This window comes from Nipponia nippon, unplaced genomic scaffold, assembly GCF_047370975.1.
Source record: "Nipponia nippon isolate SJK-2023a ecotype South Korea unplaced genomic scaffold, ASM4737097v1 scaffold_9, whole genome shotgun sequence".
Taxonomy (NCBI): Eukaryota; Metazoa; Chordata; class Aves; order Pelecaniformes; family Threskiornithidae; genus Nipponia; species Nipponia nippon.
This window is the reverse complement of record NW_028262413.1, coordinates 35,548,608-35,564,905: the sequence shown is the minus strand read 5'-3', so window position 1 is coordinate 35,564,905 and position 16,298 is coordinate 35,548,608. Positions and strand designations below refer to the sequence as shown.

The 16,298-nt window shown below is 42.1% G+C and overlaps 1 protein-coding gene across 8 annotated transcripts in view; it reads right to left on the bottom strand.

Annotated features, from left to right (window-relative positions):
* The window catches only part of MYO5A (myosin VA), a 103,971-nt gene that overhangs the window by 32,304 nt on the left and 55,369 nt on the right, over window positions 1-16,298 (bottom strand). For all 8 annotated transcript variants that reach the window (XM_087743869.1, XM_087743871.1, XM_087743874.1 and 5 more), the window contains exons 12-20: window positions 13,698-13,838; window positions 12,776-12,901; window positions 10,478-10,561; window positions 6,827-6,988; window positions 4,674-4,771; window positions 3,900-3,986; window positions 3,696-3,804; window positions 1,969-2,180; window positions 851-1,007 (exon numbers count right to left, since the gene is read on the bottom strand). In XM_087743869.1, coding sequence (XP_087599995.1) covers window positions 851-1,007; window positions 1,969-2,180; window positions 3,696-3,804; window positions 3,900-3,986; window positions 4,674-4,771; window positions 6,827-6,988; window positions 10,478-10,561; window positions 12,776-12,901; window positions 13,698-13,838 — 1,176 coding nt within the window. The remainder of the gene's footprint in view (window positions 1-850; window positions 1,008-1,968; window positions 2,181-3,695; window positions 3,805-3,899; window positions 3,987-4,673; window positions 4,772-6,826; window positions 6,989-10,477; window positions 10,562-12,775; window positions 12,902-13,697; window positions 13,839-16,298) is intronic.

Here is a 16,298-nt window from a genome sequence, read left to right as displayed (position 1 = left end):
AAACAGAACTCTCTCGGCTAACTTTTCAGTGAAATGTAGGCTGACTTTTGAGCCTAGTTAAAATAACTCATGTGGACAAAAGTGCCATGAAACATGTTGGCACTTTTTAGTCTAACCATTTGAATCATAATTCTGTTTCCAGCCCTGTAACCACTGAAGAGCAAATTCTAATTTCTCAATTGAATTTTTATTTTTTATCAAGTGTAATCAGGAAAATATTATCAGTATCACTAGGACAGGGTTATATCAATTTCTCTCCAAAACAAAACCAACATCAATACATAAAAAAAAAAAACAACTCCCCGCCCCATGCTTAAGTTTTAATCTCCTATTTTTGCGGGTATCTCTTTGCTAACATCAATCTCCTTCAGTATATTCCATCAGCCATTTCAGAACCACTGAAATTAGGACGGAATAGGAATAGTAGTGCATCACATACGTATATTGATGTGAGCAATACTGATTTGGACTCATGGGGTACATTCACATGAGACCATTTTCAGTACTTATTTTAAGTGCCTCGACAATCTATATAACAAATGAAAAAGTTTTCTCAAGAGAAATGCTGTAAATCTGTTAGATTCTTCACCAACTGCACTGAAAGTCTAGGTACATTCAAATTAGATGACAATGTAAATATCTCTAAAATGACAAGTTCATTGATTGCACTATCAGATTTTTCTAATTTCCAGGTGCTGTTCAATTCATGCTGTGATATTTTGTTTGTCCATTATGTGTAACAGCATGCACACAAACATTTCAGATTCCCAAGGCGACACCACAGAGCAGCTTCATCCTGAAGGTATGTGGAAATAAAGCTAGAGTGAAGAAGTAAAACATGATTTCTTACCATTTGGTACTTGTTCCTGGCCATGTAACCTCTTAGGAGAGCCTGAAGAGCAACAGTAGCAGCTCGCATGCATTGGTATCTTTTGCGGACCACATACATGCGCTGGAACTTCTGAATAGTGATAGCAGCCCGTGTTCTCCGCAGGAACTTGGCATAGCTAAGCAAGAAAAAGATTACAAATATCTGTAATTATTTTCCAGTGCTTGAATATTTTTTTTCCATCTATTTTTTTTTTACATCCTATAACTTTACCCTCTTTCTCAAGAGCTACATTTTCTACTTCAGTTTCTTCCTAATGTTGTCAGTGATACAGCATATTTGCTTGCTATTCTATTGAACAGCAGTACAACAGAATGACAAATTAACAGAAACCTTGCAAGGTTTTATGGGGAAATGTTTTCACTTCCTCTAAGAACTGTGCTATAGAACTGACAAGATACACTCAGCTTAATTTCTCATCACCTTTTCTCCAGCTTTAAAGCTATTTCCACTATGCCACCTTCCAGATCTCCTCTCCTAACCTCAACCTGTAGAAAATGTTTGCTCATTCTTGGCCCTCTCAGCAAGACAATTACAAAGCATCTTGTCATAAGCCTCTTTCCGAAGGTTGACTCTTAGTCTTCATAACCACCTTGACTTTCAACGATACCGCCTGTACTCCTACCCTTTTCTCTGGCCCATCCATGGCCATCCTTCATAAGTCAATCCAAACAAATGACTATGACTGATGTATCTCCCTTCACAGCCGCACCCCGGATGAGGAATGGCTTCTCCAGCAGGACAGACAGACCCAGCTGGGAGGGCACATGGAAACTGGGCAATAAGGACTCAGCTAAGAGTCCTGCTTTACCTCACCTGCAACGTATCTCCTAGTACTACTTGTACTCCTCTCCCACTAACGACACACTGTTCTAAGCCGGGGTGCTACTGTCCTCTCAGGAAGGTCAAAAACAGGCACGACAGACACACTCATTATATTCAATTTCCTTCACTTCCCTGGAAAATCTTTTCCTCTCAGCCAGTATAGGAAGGAGGGAACAAATCTATCACATTTAAATGTCCTACTTAAAGGGATCTGAATTGAGGCTAGTGTGGGTTTTCCCATGAGTGTTGCTTACCATCGTGCTTGGTACCCTCTGACATATCTCTGAATGGTGATGGCAGCCTTCCTCATACGCACGTACTTCTTTCGCATCAGCCAGCCTCGGATCGTCTTTTGGATGCGGATACAGGCAGCTCTCAACTTATCTGCCCTTATTTTTTCCAGATAGGCTACTTGACCAGCCCGGAAAAATATTTTTGTCTTACCAAACTGGTACTTATCCTTGTCCTATTTTCAGAGGTAAAAAGAGGATCAGTTACAGCATTAAATGTTAGTGGATAAAAAAAAAGGCATGAAGGGCTAAATGAAAGTACAGTTAGTAAAGAGGCAAAATTATCTGTGTAATATTTCAAGTAAACGTAGACTTACATTAAGTAGTAGAAGAGAGTATTTTCTCTGTATGATTCTGTTAACAAATTAATACAATAAGGCCACAAGCATGGCCTAAAGGAGTAATGTGAGATTTTTTGCTTAGACAAAAATGCCACAAAGATTATAAGAGATGTGGAAGGCTACAGGAGGTGACAAAGAGGCCCAGAGGATGAAAGCAATACAGGGCAATGCACATGTACAATTTCCTGCTTAAATTGTAATGACTCCTCTGAACGGTCCATCTTCAACCATATTACCCAGTACAAACAAAACAGCTGGGGCTTCAAACATGTACGCATCGTTTACTGCATCGGGACTAAGCCAGAACAAAACATCTCGCTGCTGCTTAAATGCATCTGAAATTTCAGAACTAAAACAGAAAGAGAGTAATCTTCTATCTCTATAGAGATAGAATTTCCTTGGAGGGAAAAACTGAGAATATACAAAGGTACATTGAAAAAAATTAATTTTGTTGATTGTTTGATGTTAAGTTAAAAGGAACAGCAGTCAAAGAGCTACGGCTTAGGATACATTTAACACTATACATTAACACTATGAATACAGGCACATGCATATAAACCAAAAGATTTTAGTTAAGTCCACCCAATGACACAGAATTTAAAAAGCCGAGCCCCAACCTGCCTGCACAGTATTTATTTCTTTGTTTCCATAAACATCCTAATATTGGCATTGCACTTCAGCAAGGTGAGCTTTCTTGCTTTTATACCTTCAGCAAACTTTGTCTCTTTCTCTTCCTAACTGATACTTCTGAGTAAGTCTCAATTAACCACCTTCCACTGAGAACTGGCTGGAACTGTCTCTTTGGAGCCTGCCTGCCCTCCGCTGTTCATCGGTCCTTAAGAAATCCCAAGAAACACATCTGTTCAGGTGCCAAGCCAGTGGTGTGGATGGCATAGCCTGGGAATGCAGGGCTGCAACTGGAGGCAAAGCAAGAGGCTGCTGAGGTACGAGGACAGCCACAGTGCTAAGCAGGGAGACAATGTCACAAGGATGAAAGGAGTGAAAAAGGTTGACTTCAGCACAGGAGCTGAGAGGAGCAGTTTGAACGACACAAACACATATACAGACAGAAACACCTCCACATTAGAAAACCTCCAGATAACTATACCTTACTTAAGGTGTGGTGAATGCATCTTGCCTTTAAGCAAGGTAAGGCTCACCCTCAACCGACCTACACTTAAAATCACTGTCTTCCTTTCCTGTGATACACTGGGAAATTCTACAGTTCCTGTGCTAATATTGGTGGTTTAGTACTTCGTAGAAGTACTGAAATAGTTTGGCTATGAGGAAGTAAGGAACGCTATCTTTACTCCTTCAGATTCCAAATGCTCTCAGCACTAAGTCTAGTACCAGAATCAGCTTCTCCAGGACATTTTTACATGTCTGCTTTCGGTCACTAAGGACATCTCTCTGCTTCATCAGAACACGGTAACGGCTGAAGAACTCTTGGTACGTCCACCTGTCCCAAAAACAGAGACAGTGTCAGTCCCAACAATGAATAATTCTCTTAAAAAGAACTGCAGCTGCAAGCAATCTAAAAAATGGCAAACACACCTGGAGGGGAAGCCAGCTGCACTGATTCGGATGGTCTCCAGGACACCACAAGCTCTCAGCTGCTGCACTGCCCGCTTTTCATCGAATCTACATAGGAATAAAAAGAGCCTGTGGGTGTGGGGCTAGTTTTGCTTTACATGGGACCTCTGGCCCTGCGCACACCCAAGACAGGAGTGGCACGGAGGGGGAGCAGTGGTGGGATGTGATGGGTGGTTAACAAGTCCAGCTAGTGCTTCTGCAACTCAGCGATAACAGAGGACAGCCTGATGGGGGAACTGCTCGAGCTCATCAGCAAGCTGCTCGTCCTGTCCTGCTTCCCACTGGCCTGCCCAACAGCCGTGGGAGTCCTTGCGTGCCTGGATTTTAAGCAGACTTTTGAGAAAAGCTCTAAGCAAGTTCATATATGAAAAAAAAAAGATAAGGAATAAGACGTTGGAATCTGCAAAAGCAAATTCCAGCCAATGTCAAATGAACTCAAGGAGTGCAAACTGCCAGTCACATTTAAAACAGCCAGCAACGAAAATGCTGGTATTTTTTCTCATATATCACCATAAAGAAAAATAAAGCATCAGGAAGTATTTCTCCCTCTATTCATCCCAAAACTTCTCCTGCTGTAACTACACATACACACACACAATGAGTCCATAACAAGAGAAGGGAGACACACCACTTCACTCCTGAGTGAGCAAGGTTTAGCAGAACCTCAGTCCTCCGACGCCTTGGGCAATTCCCTCCCCTGCACTGGCTATACGAACCATACGTGAACCAGCTTACGTGAACGGAAACTTGAAGTCATTAGGCTTAATGCAGCGCACGTAGTGTGGAGTTGTAGCGTTCAGAGTTTCCATCAGCAGATGAAGAGAGTTACGAAACTTTTTGAAAAAGAAAAAGGGAAAAATATCAGGGAATAGCCTCAATTAAAAAAAAAAAAAAAGAAAGCTCAGTCATGTTTGAGATAACCCAGGAAGCAGGCCTAGGGATATTTGCCTATTTGTAATAATGCTTTCACTAATAAACACCAGCTTGTTTTTGTTACGGCAATAGATTTTAGTTTCGGATACCATCTTTGGGTGAAGTACGTTACAGCGAGACTTCTAAATGTTAGGCTTTACAGGAGTAAAGCTCCCATATCAGCACGTGATAAATTAAAAAAACATGGGATAGACTGAGTTATTTTCAGCTTTTGACTATCTTATCTACCCTAATCTTTGTCTAATCCATCTTTTCATGACTAAACCTCATGGCCTATTACTAAATAGCCATTTAATTTAAAATAAATTTTAAATCAAATTTTAAATCAACAGAGTGGTAAAAAAAAAAAAAGTATCAATTTCTTCAGCTTCACTGATCCCAATGTCAGACCTACTGAAGAGAACTTGGAAAGTCCAATATCCAAGAGTTTTAGGAGCTTTACTTTTAAAGAAGTATCAGGACCACAAATACCTAACATACTGCAGTATATCCTTCTAACCACAGAATACCCTAATAGACAAAGAAACCTAGGAAAACATCTTAGATGTTTTAAACGTATTGGTATGGATTTCCCTCTTTCTGTTGAACTCATGATTCTAAGCCAACCTCTATTTCTACACAGAATACGATAAAAATCACTTTCGTATTAGCTTTAAAATTTATAAATTAATATAAATGGTTGATTGATACGAGTAGTATGAGAGCACCCCTAACACTTCAACTCATAGTTTCAGTCTGACAACAAAACTGTTAGGCCTCTCTCAGCTTCAGGACACTTGTCTGTTTGCAAAATCAGAAATTAAGTTCAAATTAAAAAGATAACTGGGCAGGGGTTCTCTTGCATGAATTGCAGAAGATCAGAATTTGCAGCCTGTACCACGAACACATGCCAAGCAGATTTGCGTTCTGTACAGTAGCATGAATAGCCATTCCTATTCCCACCCATAGCTTGACATAGCTTGCTTGGGGAAGGTTACAGAGAAATTATGAATACCCAAACCAAACATTCTCTGAATTCCCTGCTTCTCACTTAGCAGTGTGACTAGCTCATGACACTGCACAGACACTGTGCTGGCATCTTTGTTAGGGGATCGACAACCATCCAAGGCAGTAGACAAAGCCCAAGTATTTTTGGTGATTTTATCAGAACTCTGAGCACCCAAGAAATGTGGCTGGTTCATCTTCAAGAATTGCCAGGGGACCCTGATGCAAAGAACTTAGGCTCCCTGAGAGCTAATTTATATTCCAGGCTGTCCTACAGTAACATAAAAAGAGTTACCCACACAGACCTCCTGGAAGCCCCAGGCAAAAGAAGAATGCCGCTACTCACTAGCAAAGTGATACAGGCTGGCAAGTAGATAAAAACTGAGTACTAAACTGTCAAAAAAGTTCCCCTTGGCTCCTATGTATAGTCCGAGGGACAATCTGTCATATATAAAGCACTGACTGGGGACATAACCATCTTGAGAAAACACCTGTTAAATCTGTTGAGTGGAAACTAACAAAGAAGTGAGTTCTCCAGCCACACTGATCTGCATACTTTTAATTTAATTCTGGCACATACACGTGGATATTTTATGTTTAGCCATTGACAACTGGAAGCAAGTTTTCTGGGCACTGAACTCCCACTTTTGACTTGAGTTGGACAATGTGGCACATGATCAGAAAGACCCAGTATAAGACTTCCAAAGCTTCTCAGCATCCAGCATGTTAAATTTATTTTGAAAAACATGAGTTTTGGTTTTGGTACCACAATAAGAACTGAGCTCCCTGAAACTGTGGCCCAAAATGTATCAGTAATTAGGGTATATTTGCTCCAAACTGTAAGTCATAATCAGCTGCACCTGTCTCAAAATCACAAGGGATCCCGAGAAGCACCAGCACACCTTGAGACCTATGAGACAGAGGGAGACAGAGGGAGAGATTATTTAATAGAGCTGCATCTTCACACTCACCTGATGTCCCACAGTTTTCTTATGCTCCTTGCTGGCTTGACCTGGCCTGGCCTTGGCTGGTTTTACAGCTGTTCGAGACAAAGGCACGCGCCCTGAAGGGGTTGCTGACGTGGGACTGAGGACCTTCTCCTCATCCTGGAATAACTCTGGTAGCAGCTTAAACTAGTATAACAGCAGAAAAAATACAGAGGGTAAGAATCCAGCAAGCGATTGCACCCATTTCTGCTTAAGGTAGTTAGAATCTAGGCTCAGTTTTTGTAAGCACTGGGTTTTTGTTGAACTCCACATGGGGACAAATGCAAAAAAGCATTCGAGCTAGTAGCAGACTGAGTGGGCCATGATTTAATACTAAAAATTCTGTAGGTTTGATCAGTGAGTCTCCTTCTGAAGATAAAATTCTGATTTGAGGGTTTTTTTCCATAGAGCCAGCAATAGCTTCCATGTGAAACTGTTAGATACCAACAGCAGTTTCATAAGTACCAACTGCAATTATGTATGGCTGCTTTGATCTAAGAAGGAAACAACAGGGTCCTCTCATATTCCAGTGGTGCATCAGACTCCTTTGTGGTTGAGAAATATCTAGGACACTGAATAACCCAGCAGTCAACAAAGAATATTCCTGCTTTATCTCTCTACATTGAAATAATCAACTTAAAAGAGGAACCATCAACCAAAAAAAAAAACCAACCATCAGCCATATTTATCTGACTGAAGATCTACTCTCAGGCCAGTGGGAGTGGAGGAAAAACCTGAAACATCTTTCCAAATATCACACAGGGCTTCCGTTTCCCTTTCTCTAATGGCTACAAAATACGCTCATATATAATAGCTGCTTTGAAGTAACTTATAACTAAAAATAACACCACCAGGTCTTTCTACTGACAACTATAGCACTTCAGAAGCATTATAAGAGTAAGAAAATCTGAACTTCTCTACCTGTCAATGAATAATCTCTTATCTAGCATCTGTGCATTTTCTCCCAAGAGATAGGAGCATTCAATTTTCAGTACTAGAAAGTGCTTGGGCTAAGTACAACCTAAAAAATAAAAAAATTGGTTTTGCCTTATAAAACTTGGTGAGCATGCACAATATCCAATGAAACATGCTGCTGCAACAAAATGGTACTTGTGCTCTGTGGTTGTGCCAGATGGGCTAGCAGAAGGCATCAAACATTCCTCAGTAGCATCTAGCACAGCACTCCAGCATAATATGACTACGAATGCTACAAAGGTATCCTAAATTCCTGAACTGAAAAAGGAGTATCACACCTTAGCTGTATCTCCCCTGAGTCTGCTGTATTACCTCTGCAGCTGGTGGAAGCATGACATTTCCAGAGGGTGATTTAGCCCATCTCCTTCCACTGCCTCAACAAAGAGTTCAGGATGATTGGGCCACCACCACTTCATTCAGCTGCCTGCAGTCAGATGGAGCGAGTCGGTATGCACAGGCATCTGAGCTACAGAGCCAAGTCTTTTCATCCCATACAGAAACTTACTTGAATGCAATATGCTTTGTCTGAAGCTCCTGATGCTCTCACGCACCAGGGGTGGGGGTGGGAAGGGGGTCCCCAGTGTCTGGATTGCAGATGGATGAGGTCTTCTAAGCTATCAGTGCATAAGTCTCATTCCCTTTTTCCAACTCTGGGAAAATCTGCTTGTAAAAATGGGCAAGTGCATTTCAAAGGCACCATTTTCATAGACACTGCCTCAGTTACTGCATGCAGAAGAAAGGAGCAACGTATGGCCTTCTGCAGCAGAAGTCAACAACAGGACAGCATTGCTGAGATGATCCACACGGGGGGGGGGTTCATGTTTTCGTTTGGTTTTGGATTTTAGTATTTCATCAATTTTCTTTGTTTCACAGAAGACTAGGAGTGTTCAAAGAGAGGGAAAACACTGATCAAAGGGCAGATAATTCACGTGGTAGAAAACAAGCAAGCAAGCAAGCAAGCATTTTTTCCCTGTAATTTTTTCAGACGACTTAACAGACTTGCTGCTAACAATCTTACAGATCATTTCTTTCAATACAGAGCCACAACAGAAGATTTTAACAACATGCCAGTAGCAAGCATAAAAGCTGAGGACTGTTTTATTGCTTTCATGATACATGCATGGAAACTGAACTACTTCAAAGAGGTCCTGTGGGTAGATTTATAGAGAAGGCCAAAATAGATAGCTAAACACTACAGTGCCTGCCAAGAGCAGTGTGTGTCATGCACTCTGGAGAGCAAAGAAGCATTTGAGCTGTATGTGAGAGTGGGCATGGGCAGGATGACAGATGATGCATTCAATTTAGAATTACCTTCTGTTGAATGTGCACAGCAAATCCAGAAAACAGCGACAACAAAAAAAAATAAAAATCAGAAATGCAATCCCACTACAATTGCTAATAAAGAGGGCCTGCTGAAAAATAAACATGAAACATTCTTTTGAAAATCTAATCTAATCTTTTCTCCACAGTTGATTTTTTTTTTTAAAAGACTGGTTTTGGTAAAATTTACCATTGGGGAAAACCATATTGTTTCTTAGTGTTTAGACTGAATCGACTCAACCTACTGAGCCTGCCCGAGCTCTTGTCATGCTCTTATGGCAGCTATGTCCCCATGGTCATTTATTCACTGGAATACATCCCTCGGAGCACCCCTGCACCTCCGCCGTGCACAGCTCACTGCCACGCCGTGGCAGTGCTGGAGCTACACAGGCAGCTGGTGCCTGCCAGCTCCCCGAGGATGCCACCTGCCTCCCACGCACACAGCAACTGACTTCACTCAAACCACTTCAACACTTCTCTCAGTAGAAGGTCTGCTGTGGTTTTTCATTATATTATATGTTTTAATCATTTAGCTTCATATATCTGCTCAGAATAGAAACAGAAGAGAAAAATGTTGGTTTTCCTGATAGAATAGCATCATTTTAAATAGCCTGTCCTTGATACCCAGCTTCCTGGGCCCTAAGAGCTAGCAAATTCCCAACAGCCATCACAGCGCAATGTCAAGTTAATTGCCTTTACATTTCAGAAGAGCACAACTAGCATTTTTGCCATTAAAAAAAGCAGATGATGCCACTGAAGGCCTGTTCTATAATATTCCTTCACACAGTATTTTTCAATTCAGACGTTATCTTTCTTTCATAGAAGGCAAGACTCCATAAATTCTGGTTCATGTCCTTAGGGTCTATAGACTTCATTCCTCTCTCATTTTGCTTCTGGAACAGAACTTGTCTCTACTCCAGAAATTTTCTGCTCAATTGCCAGGCCATAAACAAGGAGCTTCTGTTTTCAGATTACAAAATTAGGGCTTAACTGTTAAGTCTTCTTATACTACTATAGTATATTAGAAGTCCTTGGTGTGTTTACAGAAAATATAGCAAAGTTTTGTGAACAGTAAAAAAAAAACAAAAACAAAACAACAAAAAAACCCAAACTGTGAAATCAGTGGCTAAATATAGACTGCATCTTAATGGAGCAAAATTAGGCTACAGGACTTTCTAAATTCATACAGACAGCCACGTAAAACACAAACTATGTTCAATTTCAGTTGATCTGATACTAAGGGAGAAATATTTCCTAGGTTTATAAGAAATTTTGTACGACCCTTAATTCAAGGATTCACAACTGCAAAAGAAGAAGAAAAAAGAAAATCCTTATACTAACCTTACTTGATTTTAGGACCTTAATTTGTTCTTCATAAACCGTGTCTTTATTCTTTTCCAAAAAGCCTTCACATTGATATTCCACCTGAAAACCATCATTTTCCAAAAAAGTAAGTATTAAAAGTATTTCATAAGAATATTTTGCACAGAATTCACCAGCTGTAACATTCACATTTAAAACAGATAATTCTTGTGGATGTTGAAAATATCAGCTCCCAAGTGCATCTTTGTCAAATACAGACTTCCCTCAAAGAGAGTGCTTTCCAGTAAGACATAAAACATTAAAACATATACAGATGCATACTGTTACTGTATCATACCAGGTATATTTCACTGCTGAGAGATGCTTGTGGTAAAACAGCATGATTGAATGGCTACCGTAAAGGTGAAGAATCAAAATGTATGTTGAGAATCTTCTTCACTGAAGTTATCAGGGCTGCAAAATTGTGTGAAATCCAGACGCAACTGAGAACAAAGTGTCTCATCTCATCTCATTAGCTGAGAGGCAATAAGAAGATCTGCCTGCAACTTATTATGAAAATGCCTCATTTGTACTCAGAAAGACTATTTTTACCAGAAGCCATAAAAAGTCTGAATGTTGTGACAATACATAACAATCCTCTGTCACAGGGCCATGGAGTCTCCTGGACCTAAGAACAGCCAGAGTGTCAGACAAAAACCTAGTATTTATTTTGCTGTCCTAATTCAAGGCTGAACAAAACCTGAAAACTATTGTCAAAAGTCTATACCTTAGAATTTGATGTTAATTACCATAAGTATGCTAACTCTGATGACATGTCTTACACTAACTCTTCAGTCTTGTATCAGCAGAAGTGCAGACTATACAATACAAAAGCAGACCCTTATAGCAATTTTATTCTTTCAGAGCAGACAGAGCAGATGATAGCCATCAGCAGCCCCTCTTTCAGTACAGCCATTTATCGGTGCTTACACAACGACACCATACCCCAAGCTGCAAAACATTTCAAAAAATTCCTAGGAAGGAGGAAGGTCTCTCCACCGCTGAAAGCCCACTCTGAGCACCACCTCGGGTACCATTAATGTTCTTACAGCGGGAGGCAATGCCACGAGAGGGCAGCAGAATCTCTGCCTTCTCCCAGAGAAGACCGTCAAGGCACAGAGGTTACTCACCTGCCAGCTACAGCTTTATTTTTTTCCTTCAAGATGTATCTATGCATTCACATAAGCACCCAGGAAAGCATAAAATGCTTAGCACAGACAGCGCATCAGAGCTTAGAGCTCTGCCAATATGTGCTTGGAGCTACTTTTAGCTTTCCTTGGCCCCCACTGCTCAGACTAGGCACAGGAAAGCCTTGTTTTCAAATAGCAAAGTTTAGCCTAATGAACAGTATATGAAATATCAATAAAATCCTTCTTGTTCTCTCATCCACCAAATAAAACAGAACTCATGAATCTAAACAGTTACAGAGATGGTCTTGCTGCTTTCATTAAGGTAACACTAGATGCAAGAACAGGAGCCCTCTTCTATGCATAAATTCAAGACCCTGGGAGGAATCAAGCAGAGGCAAATAAAGGCCTCCAACTCCCCATGTCAGCACACACAGACCTACTGATAGGAATCCCAGAGCTTCTCCAAACTTTTTTCGACAAAGCTGCAATATTCTGAGGCAGCTTCTTTGTTTAACAGGACAATTACCTGAAACAGGATTTTTAATTTATTTTATTTTAACCTGAAGAGTTGCTCAGTTTGATGCTGTCTTGTGGGAGCTGAACAATGCATGCACTCCACTGAGGTACCCCTCTTCCAGCTTCCTAGAAATAGCTGTCCACTGACCAGCAGAGGCGAGGCTGGGAGCAGTACATATGAAGAAGGATGTGTTAGCCTCTTTCCTGTTTGCACATTAAGATGGCAGCAGAACCAACATCATTTTGTTCTTGCTCTTTGGCTAAAACTACAGTAAGATATATGATTTTCTATTTTGTGTATTTCTGTAGCATAACTGGAATTGATACAATTACGCTGTGAATTGCAAATACACTAAGCTGCCACGTTTTGAAAAAGGATGGTTAGTCGCTACAGCATGTGACAGGAGTCAGGAGCTCTTGTTTGTGTTCCTGGCTCTGCACAGCTGACAGGTCAACTTTCTTCCCCTGATGGGGTGTGCAGGCAGGCACACATTTTGCAAGAAGCCGAGTAGAGCCAGGGATGCTGCTGCCCAGTTGCTGCCTGCAACAGCCGCCCACCCCAGGATCCCCTCCTGTGCACATGCTCAGCAACACCAGCCACGGAAAGAGATACCGGAGGAAAAGTCCTTACCTTGTCAGCAAAGTGCTTGATGATAAAAGCCTTATTTGACAAACGGGGTTTTTCAAAGAGGGCACATTTATTCAAATGAGTATTGTATAGCTTTTGGGCCCAAGTGTCATCCGAGCCTTTTGGCATCTACAGAAGAGAACACACAGCCATTTAAAATGTCTTGAAAACTTTTCAGTAGCAAAAAAACCTAAGAAGACAGGGGACAACACGTTGTCGTTTGCTTTTGAACTCCAACTCCTCGGATTTCCAGCACCGCCATAAGCAAGGAAGCTGGTAACAAGCTATGCCCTTGCCTTTCTAATACTCTGGCCTGGGCGCAGCCCAGCAGCAGGTGTAGCTGCTGCTATGTGACACATACGATGTTAACGCCTCCAGTGTCACACACCTGAAGGCGGGGATCCAAGAGGTACGTTATCTGACTCAGCAGCATCTCAGCAGGTCAGAACTCATCCACCACCATCAGAGATTGCTTGTGATGCTTTGTGATACACAAGAACCCCGAGCTGGGTTTCCACTGAAGTAGACACCACATGCCATCCCCTCTACATGGCTTGGCATAAATTAAACTAAGATAAAAGACAAAAGGTGAGACACCAAGCAAGAGGCAATATGAAGAAAGCTGACAGGACCGAAGACTGCACTTGCTACACTTAGGAAAGAGAAAGTTGCCAGAGTCAAAACAAAGCTGGATCAGAGACCCAGAAACAGATACAGACACATGATGGAGAGGAGGGAACAAAAAGCATGACTAAAACCATTTTTTTCTCTCCCTGTAATTGCCAATTCTGTTTGTACATTCTCCAAATCCTTTCAACAGCAGAGTGTCAAAAGGATGGCTGCGCGCAGAGGACTTTTCCCTGTAAGGCCCGAGAAGCAGGACAGCTGATGACCTCTTTCTGTACGAAAGCCCTTGAACACACACCTTGCACTCCTCATCCAACAGATCCAGAATTCCCATTTTGGCCTCTATGAGGTTGATGCAAGGCTGATTGTCATAGAAATCAATCAAGGTCCATGGTATTTGTTCCTTCATATATTCTTCTTGTTCCAGCTTAAAGACATGCTACAGGGCAAAAAGAAAACAGTTTTCTGTGAAATAAAATGCAGAATAAATACATCGAACTCTCACTTGAATTCATCTTGGCACATTAATGCAGGCTGTCAAGTGCCACACTAGTTCAACTGAATACACCCTTTAACAAGTAAGCATATGAAAAATAAATTAACCTTTTTTCCTGGCCTAAAAACAACAGACTAAATTAAAGCACTCATCCATATCCTCTGCAAATAAGGTCTATTTTTTTCCTATCTTTTTACTATATTGTCCCACAATCACTATAAGCTCTTTTCTGTTATAAAAAAACCAACACAAAACCCAGAAAAAGCCTCAAGTGCAGGAACAGCAACTTATAAAGTAGGATGTGCCCTGCATTTATGATTCTGGAGTTATGAATACTGCTCTATTTCAAGTAAAATTCACTATAAATACTTTTGCATTTCCTTGTAAAAGAACAGAGCTCCATTTTCTCTTAAATGGCTGCTGATTTTTTTCTAAAATGACGCATTGCATTAAAATATACTCTTCAGCAAAAACCTGCAAGAATGACTCTAGGAGTATTAGCGCAAGAAATCCTTTATGCAAAATTTTGTGGAAGATTTATCTGGTATAAGATCAATAACAATGTAGTTGTATATTTATTCAAAAATATTATCACAAAAAACCTGCACAGCTTTAATGAAATGTGCATAGGAGATGAATTAAAACTGCAGAAAAAAAAGATGATAAGATATTAAACAGGCACACTGGGGTCTTAATAGCACAGGCACTCTCTTTAAAAACAAAAAGACTGCTGACTCCAGTTATTTTAAACGACGTTTTATCTCCCATTTAAATTTTAATGCATACTAACTGCTCTGGCAGGCAGAACTGAACTCGGTGCCACCCTAAGAAGCAGCAAAGAGCAGCGCTGTGGGCAGGGGTCGGGGGCCGCCACGAACACCTGTACCCGTGGAGCCGGCCCCAGCTGCCCCCTGAGCTCAGTGCACAAGCCCACCAACGCCTCGCAACTCTCTGGCACGCATCTGCCAGCAGAAAACTACCCTGACAAAGCGGTTTATCCCTTTTATTTCGTTAGCTTAACGCCATCCTTTCCAAAGCAGCGCTCCTTAATGGCGCCCACGGGAGCCATTCCCACCCCGCCGCTTAACGGCTGCGTTACACGCCAAGTTAATTCCTGACAGGAAAGCCAATGGTAGCGTTTTATTGGCGAGTCATATCCAGCCTAAGTCCTGAAAGAAAACATAAAACCATTTCTCCACTGTAAAGGAATTAGCAATTATGTGGTGAAAAACGTCTTCAGACCTAATTTTCCTTACGGGCTGTGGGTGGCCAGGCAGGGGAAGGGTGGCCGGGGAGGCTGGGCAGGCTGTGGAGACGCGAGTGGTGGCAGGGCAGTCCCTGAGCGGCCTGCCCTCCGCTGGCCTCGGGCCGCGCCAGGGGGCATGTGAAGGCTTGCTGGCTGTCGCCACAGACACAGGGATTTCATTTAAAACAACTTCCACCCTGTGTACCTGCATGGCAGCCCAATGCGTCTGTGTCCACCAGCGCTGGGTTTGGTGGCTTGGCGGGGCATCAACACAAAAGCCCCATTACCCCATCCTTCATGAGACAAATGATTGCAGCAACAGCACGAGAGGGAAGGGAACACGGGGACGGTGACCTTTACTAAAGAAGCGAACCCTTACAATTCTTACAGTGACTGGATTTTTGCTGTAGAACTGAGAAAACTCTGAGATATCTTGTGCTTCACAGTTATGACATCCTGCTTATGAAGCTGAAGCCATGGCACTACCAGCACGGATAGGGCATGCCGGGGCTGGAAAGCCCAGCCTCCGCTCCAGCACCCGGCTTCCTCCCCGACACGCATCCCTGCCGCTGGGATGGACAACGGCGCGGGGGGATCCAGTCCGGCAAGCAGGCATCGCCATGGAGTTACGCTCGTAAAGAGAGTTCAAAGCTATTCCTGTACTGCAACGCAGCCTAGCAACAGACCTGGCATAAATAACTTGCCTCATCATTATGCAGGTAAGATTTATAATTACAAACGTCACTAAGGCTGAGGAGAGAGAGAGAGAGAGAGAATCGTGATCTCTCTGGAGGAGGGGAAGAGGCAGCTCTTTCCACACGTCAGTCATCACCGTCAGGATGCGGCTGAAATCCCTCAAAAAGCAACGCCAGGAGAGGAAGCGCGGGTGGCAGATTTCCAGCAGCAAAGCCCTGCTCTCTGCTGCCCGTGCACAGGCTCTCGTTGGAGGTTACGGAGACACAGCTAACTCCAACTTCATCCACACAGTGCTCTCATTGACAGGCAATCTTGGGGTCTTAATTGCCAAGCACTGCTTCTGTCTTATAATTGTTACTGTGATCGGAATTTCAAATAGTCCCAGAGCAGCAGTTAGTCATAAAATCTATTTCTAGGAAATAGTCGATCTTTCCCCATCCCCCAAAGCCCACGGCCAGGAC